The 7,720-nt window shown below is 33.3% G+C and overlaps 1 protein-coding gene and 1 long non-coding RNA gene across 2 annotated transcripts; both read left to right on the top strand.

The window, feature by feature from the left end:
* Positions 1-241: 241 nt before the first annotated feature.
* On the top strand, positions 242-2,435 carry LOC133829991 (5'-3' exoribonuclease 3-like). The gene is made up of 2 exons (XM_062259868.1): positions 242-576; positions 1,165-2,435. Exons 1-2 carry the CDS (start codon positions 523-525, stop codon positions 1,543-1,545), a joined length of 435 nt encoding a protein of 144 aa, XP_062115852.1. The 5' UTR covers positions 242-522; the 3' UTR covers positions 1,546-2,435.
* Positions 2,436-5,388: 2,953 nt separating this feature from the next.
* Positions 5,389-6,452, top strand: LOC133829975 (uncharacterized). The gene is made up of 3 exons (XR_009891909.1): positions 5,389-5,466; positions 5,582-5,909; positions 6,276-6,452. It is a non-coding gene; the product is annotated as an uncharacterized LOC133829975 (long non-coding RNA).
* Positions 6,453-7,720: the final 1,268 nt, after the last annotated feature.

Here is a 7,720-nt window from a genome sequence, read left to right as displayed (position 1 = left end):
CTTAGCCTTTTTTTTTTTTTTTTTTTCATTTTTGAGACCTGAAAATTTGTGAGACCCGAGAGACCCATTTCCTCTCCTTCAACATTTCCTCAATTCCATGTACCTCCTAGGTAGTAGGGTGGTACGAGGGAAGACTATAATAACTATGGCCCAACGCAAGGTGCACCTTCTGGACAAGGAGTTGGTGGATATCAAGTTTACATTTTATTTATTTATTATATTTCATAAAAATTCATAGGTAAATTTGGAAAGGATGAATCACTTTTTAGAAGTCGTGGGATCTCATGAAGGTTTAATCTTGAGAAAATGTGTCCAGGTACTGATCATTGTCAACAGCCTTTGTATTACTTCTCGTTTATTTGCACTTTTTTTTAATCAATGACGAGTATCTCTAAATTGGTGGGTACTAGATAATTAGTTTGCGTTTGAGTTGAAGTTACCTTTGTTTGGCTTGTAAATTGTTGATTGAAAGTTTCTGTTTTGGATTTATTTTCTGTAGATGGTGTTGCGCCTCGAGCTAAGATGAACCAGCAAAGGTCACGACATTTCAAGACTGCTAAGGATGCAGCTGAGGAGGTGAGTTTTGTTGTCTTTGAGCTCTGAAAATTGACTCTGTTATCTGTTATGATTGGGGTAGTGTTTTAAGATCCAACACTCGTTAAGAACACAATCAAGGACGTATTACAAGAACAATGAGAGTAGTGTAAACTAGCAAGATGTAAATGGAAATATATGCACAAGTATATATGTGGTTCAGCTCTTTGAAGAGGTTACTTCCACGGAGGAGCTGCCAATGTGGCTTTCTTGTTTTATTGATCAATACTTAAACAACTACACTGCGTACAATATTTAAAGACGCAAACCTCTATATCAAAACAACTTTAGTAGAAGAACATAACACTCTAAAGGGAGCACTACTTCTGTTGAACTCACAAAACTCTCATCATGAAACCAAGCTGAACTAAGACTCCTTAAATAGCTAGCATCTGAAAGGAGAGAAAGACTTCAACTAACATAACAGTTTCTTGAGTTCTTTCAAAAAGATTTTTCCATGTGCACTGACTTCAAGGAAATGATCACACTCAATAATAGGGAACATATGTTTCGGTTGCCTTTTCTTTTTAATTTCATGTAATGAAGTAACTCTTTTTGATTATTTTTCAGGCTGCTCAGAAAGTGAAGCTTGAGGATGATTTAATGGAAAATTCTGGTAAACTTGATTCAAATGTCATCACACCCGGGTCTGAACTCATGGCATTGCTGTCTTCAGCACTTCACTTTTACATATACTTGAGAATGAATGGGGATCCAAAGTGGCAGGGAATCAAGGTAACTGTCATGATCTTACCCATTTATTTAATTCTCTTTTTCTTTAGTGCATATCGATTCTCACTTATTAACATGAGGATTCTGCAAGTCATTCTTTCGGAGGCCAGCGTACCTGGCGAGGGGGAGCATAAGATAATGTCATACATTCATTTGCAAAGAAACCTGCTTGGATTTGATCCAAATACAAGGCATTGTCTATATGGATTGGTAATTTGATGATTCCTTTCATTTAGACTAGAACCGATTTACTCAATACAGGATATTGAAAGATGTTAACATTTGAATTTGATTTAGGATGCAGATCTTATCATGCTTGCACTAGCATCCCACGAAGTCCATTTTTCTGTCTTGCGAGAGGTTTGTGATGAGCAAGTTATTTTTTTTTGTTCTTTTATATATATAAGAAGATTCTTGTAGTTTTCTCATCATCATCATCCTTTATTGTTATTTATTTATTTATTTTTTGTATATGTAGGGTGTCATGAAGAATAAATATGTAAAATCCAAGGAGAGGAATGGGAAAAACGTGAAGGGCTTTTCAAAAGAGAATCTAAATGACCATTTCTTGAACCAGAGATTTCAGGTAAATTTTCTGCCCCCTGCCAATATTTCTAATTTGATACTCCCAAATTTCACATCTTAATTTTTTTTAGATAATTTGATTACCACTTTGAAACTTCTAGTGTTAGTCTAAAGCATTCTTGTAATCTGATACTTCATATTTGGGTTTACATGTTTAGATTTGTGTGTTTTGGCCATAAGAATTTCGTATTATTTCTAATAGATATTTCCATCTTCTGTACAATTTCTCCATATTTGGATCCTTAGGGAGTATTTAGCATATGCTATGGGAATCCCAGATGTTAAAGGAGATTTGGAGCGCCTAATTGATGATTTTGTTTTGATGTGTTTGTTTGTGGGGAATGACTTTCTACCTCACATTCCCTCGTTGGAAATATCTGAGGGTTATCACTATATAAACTTGTGAGTAAAATATGGCAAATTTTTTACTTGTTATGTTTTTATTTCTGTTTAAACTATTCTGCTTTGTAAGTGTTGATTTGAAATAGATTTAATAAATAAATGATAACATACTGCAGCTCTTATTTGTTTAGACATTTATTGAGTAATTTTTTATTCCTTTCATATTTTTCTTAGAAATTTTTCTTCATTGCAGTGGAAAATTGCCATGAGAACAAGTTTTGAGGTATGCAAGATTGCGCAAAAAATATGCAAGATGACATATTGACAGAGTTTCAAGTTCTGCAATCAATTCTTCTAAACATGCATTTTGACCATTGAGCATACAAACACATTTCACAACCTGTTTTAAGTGGCATATTTTGGTTCTTTAGCAGTTGGTTTATATGGTAGTACATCATGTACCCCATTTTTTCTCTGCTTTTTCCCTGAAAGTTTAGGAGTTATTTTAATTTCAACTTAATGGAAAGTGACTTGCTAAGCGAGACTTTGATAATTTTGACAATGTGCAGGTATATTGAGATAAATTTCTGTGGAGCAATACTAGACAAGTGCCCTACCAGCTATCATGTTCTTCTTCTCTGTGTGTTTCTCAAAATCTCATCTATGGTTTTTAGTTTTCAGTTTCATATTAATAAATATATATATATTTGTTGAAATACATGTGTTTATTGTTTGTGCTATATACATTTACATATAAATATATATTATACTATTGTTGGAAAGGAAGGGAAGATGGCAGATTTTTATGATTTTCCCTCTTAAATGTATTAAATTTAGGTATATGCAATTCATAGATTGAATATTACTTTAAATTAACGTCGTGGCTTATGCATGCATGATGCATAATTAGAATAGGTCTTATCCCCTTATTCTCGTGTGCAGGGTATTGACTCAAAGCATCAAACCTCTCTCTTATACATTCTTGAGAAAAGCAAACTATGACTGAATAGTTGTACCTATGGTAGTTGTACATAATCATTATCTTATTCTTTTCTAATCATTTGCTTGTTCCTTTTTTAACACACACGTACTGATTTTATTTCTAACTTTTACTTGCATGATACTAATTTCTTCACTGTGAACTTTTGAATCTTGATTCATCAAATTGTCAAAGATTTGAACAAAGTTCATCTTGATACATTCCGTAGTCTCATTAAGAGGCATGCTTGCTATTAATCATCTTGCGTCTATAAATACTAAGAAATAATCATGGATTGATGCGGCCCATTTTTTCATGTTTTAGAGAATTAGGAAATTCTAGCTACTCATGGGAAAGATGTGACAGATCCCTTCACTATACGAGGTTGTTAGGGTAAGATGCACTACTATAAAACTGATTTGCAATGTTATTTAAGTTATTTTGATTCGGATATGGCTTTGTACCACTGTTTTTTTTTTTTGTATCAATTGTTCTATAACCTTTGATTATGTTTATATGATAAGCTTCAGTGGTAAAACTGCTAAAAAGTATCATGTAGTATATATAAATTTTGTTGTCTAATTTATTTAATTTTCTTGCTCTGTTAGGCTCTGATTTGATATGTGTGCTGATTATTGCTATTCATATATGGACTAAACAAGTCTCTTTTAGAAATGTGGTGTAAATCCTACACCCTTAAAGAATAGCAAAACAATAAAGAGTAATCAGCAAAACAAGAAAGAGTAATGCAGAAACATAGAATAAAAGATCATAAGACTTTAAAACAAAAAATACACCAAACACATTACTTGGTTCAACTCAATTAAAAGCCTACATCCAAGGTAGAATAGCCCTAAATAATGGCTGATTAGACTTTATTCTTTCTTGAGTATCAAGTACAAAATTACACAAAGGGAGACTTGCTCCATGTACAAACACTCTAAAAAAATGCTTTAAAAAACAGAACAAAAAAATGCTGAAAAATTCTCTACTGATTCTCTTAACCTCGAATGAGAGTAGTGAAGACAATATATATAGGCTTCTATGATAGCTAATGTACCAACTGTATTACCAAAATTTTGAACTTCTTGGAATAAAAGAATTGTCACATTAGCTGTCACTTAAGTGGCATATCAAGTCATACAATGTAGAGAAGTGAGCTAGTTTGATTTGATTTCAAGTTTAATGGGTTCGATTTAATCTTCCCAGCATTATAATCAATCATGTTGTTGTGGATTTTGTTTATAATCAATCATGTTGTTGTGGATTTCGTTTATAATCAATCATGTTGTTGTATATGATTTTGCGTTTATACCTCAGATATTAGTGTAAAAGAACATATATTCACTTTATGCAGCAGTCTTAGAGATGATGTGGTTGGGCAACTCATTGTCTAACGTATTTTTCAATTTGATTGATTGACAAGCAGTTGAAACAGAGAGACACCGCTCCGAGCTTGTAAAAGTTGGTGTTGAATTGGAACCTTGGGAAAAACAACTTATTGAGCACAAGGGAAAACTTGAAGTTGCATCTACCGAGAATAAGCTTTTGAGTGAAAAGGTGAGGTTAATAATTTATATTAGGACTTTCAACATCAGTATATTGACACTCTAATAGATAACCATTTGCCTTATAATTTATACTACCAGGAAGCTGCTCGTGCAGCTTTTGAAGATGCGGAAAAGTAGATGGAAGACATATTGGGAGCTATTGAAACAAAATCAGAGAGTATCACAAAAATTCAAAGTGATCTTGAAAGGAGAAAACTCGAAGCATTGGAAGCTCATAAAGTGGAACAAGTTCGTGTTTTAATGATGTACAGGGAGGGGCTGGGCAGGGACGGTGGCTGGGCGCGGGGCTGGCTGGTGGGGTTCTCAACTTCACGGCGGCAGCAAGTATATCTTTCTGTGGTGTTGAACTTTAGTTTGGTGATGTTATGGTCTTAGATTTTCTTGATAGCTCTCTTATTTTATTGTTCATCTGAAAATTCCCTAGCTCTTTCTTGATAGCTCTCTTATTTTATTGAACTAAAACAGATAAGTATTTATCTTCGTTTTCCATTTTCTTCTTTTGAAGTTTTCAATGTATCATTTAAGAAAAGACTGTAAGTTTGTTGTTGTGGTGGCAAGAACTTTTACTCTGTTCTGGGACAGCTTTCTCAACTTAGTATGCTTGGGCTTTTGTTGGCTTATCAGTCACAGAAGTGATCACTGCAAGCATAACAGTTGTTATAGGTCCTTTCTTTCATTCTCTCTCTCTCTCTAACCATTTCTAAATGTTGATGTTTGTCTGTGTTGCTCTTATAGATACTGAATTTTTTGCTTCTGTTGTGATCTTTAATGGTGACAGGAACAACCTTGAATTACTTTTTAGACAATAGAATTAATAGAGCCGAGATCCTTTTCCCTGGTGTGGCTGCTTCTTGGTTGCAGTTTGCCTTGCTTCTACTGTCCACTCATCTATTGCAGCTGATAATAAAGAAAAGCTTGAAGGTTTTTAATCTAAAGAGGGGTATGTTTCATTCATTAAATGTTAAGGTTATCAAAGAATTATCTTGTTTCCAGGTGACATTCTTCTTTCTTTTTATTAGAAAGAGTTATTTTTTCTAACTTTATTTTTAGTTTTATTGCAGAAATTGGGCTAAACCTTATATTAAAGATGCTAAAGAAGTTTCCAGGTGCATTTTTATTTTATTGTTTTTCTTTATGATTTTGTTGTATAAGAAGTGTTTTTATTCTTTAATTTTTTTGGGGATATATTGACAGAATTTAGAGTTCTGGAATCAATTCTTCCTCACATACTTTTTGATCATTGAGAATGATATATTTGTTATCTTGATACATTTCACAAGCCTTGTTTTAAGTTGCATGTTTTGTTGCTTCAGTCGTTGTTTTGCATGGTAGTAAATCTTGCTATACCCTGCTGTTTCGTCAAGTTTTGGAGTTATTACAAATTTAATTTAAACTTTATATGCTTACAGGTGGAAACTAGCTTAAGTCTTATGTTCTTAATAATAAAAGGACTTTTTTTTTACAATGTGCAGGTATATTGAGATGATTTCTTTGGAGCAATTCTTGACAACATTTGTAGTTGAGGCCTTTAGAATGGAAGAATGTATTTCACTAATTTTTGTATACATTTCTTGTTTTGTATTTAGTGATAAAGGAATCTGAATTGGGCATAAATTATGTTGTAATATGATTTCTTAAGCCTAGACTAGTAGACTAAATATTGTAATTACATTTGAGTAATTAATAAAAATATATTTATGGTACCTTATTTGGCTTCAACTTTCATATTTGTTTTCCTAGTTTTGTGTAAGTAAAAAAAGATTATGTTTCTCTAAGCTAATATAACGCATGTGTTATACTAAAGTGTAGTATAACACAAATAATGTGTTATACTAAAGTATAGTATAACACAAAAAATGTGTTATACTAAAGTGTAGTATAACACAAAAAAGTGTTATACTAAAGTGTAGTATAACACAAATTTATAAGTATTGAAATGTGTTATATAATTGACTATAAATAACATAATTAAACACTTATCTATTTATTAAAATAACACAGAAATTGTGTTATCGTTGACAGTATAATAACACATCTGTATAACAATGATAAAATGTTATGTAAAGTACCTTGACCTACGATAACATAGTCGGTCTTAACACATCAAAAAGTGTTATGGTATGTTTTGATAACACATTTTCGGTGTTATTAAAAGTATTTTTTCTTGTAGTGGTGCTAGGCTCACTAATCAAGTCATTTGGCCATAAATGTGCAACTAAATGTGATTAATGGTTTAGGGTTAAAAATTCCGATCAAAAGGAACAGTTATTTCGTTAAAATGTTAAGTTGTACATGGGATCCCATAATAAACGTTTACAAAGTTGTTTACAGTTCCAAAAGGGTAATTACAATTCAAAAGTTACAACCACTCGACCTAAGCAAGGAAAATAGGGTTTAACCCTAGTTCCTCTGAGAAACCCCGGCCGTGGTGGTCGAGTAGCCGCTTATGTACACGTCGCCACCGAAGCTCTCCAACTCAAGGCTGATCCAGCTTCCCTTTCCCCTTACCTACACCACATAGCACCCGTGAGCCAAGGCTCAACAAGAAAACTTAAACATGCTCATAAGCAGTTAATAACACGTTACCAAATCATATTAAGCATGCCTAGCAGTAATACCCCTACCCATGTATGCATATCATTCATATAAATGACTACAACGTCATATGGGGACCAACTGTCCTAATTAAATGATTAATGAATCATACTAGGGTCCGTTGCCCTTAATACATGATTAATAAATCATTCTGGGGCCTAGCCCTAGGATATAGGACTAATAAGTCACCCGGGGCCCATTGCCCTATCCTCTATATAACCAGCCTTGGAACTGGCCCAGTGTACCTGACACTTAATTTTCCATGACCATTGGGTCAGACAAGCGTATGATGCACTCTTGATTAGGCCTGACCATATCGACA

The sequence above is a fragment of the Humulus lupulus genome, chromosome 1, assembly GCF_963169125.1.
Source record: "Humulus lupulus chromosome 1, drHumLupu1.1, whole genome shotgun sequence".
NCBI lineage: Eukaryota > Viridiplantae > Streptophyta > Magnoliopsida > Rosales > Cannabaceae > Humulus > Humulus lupulus.
The sequence above is the reverse complement of the archived record's forward strand: the minus strand, read 5'-3'. Positions and strand labels throughout refer to the sequence as shown.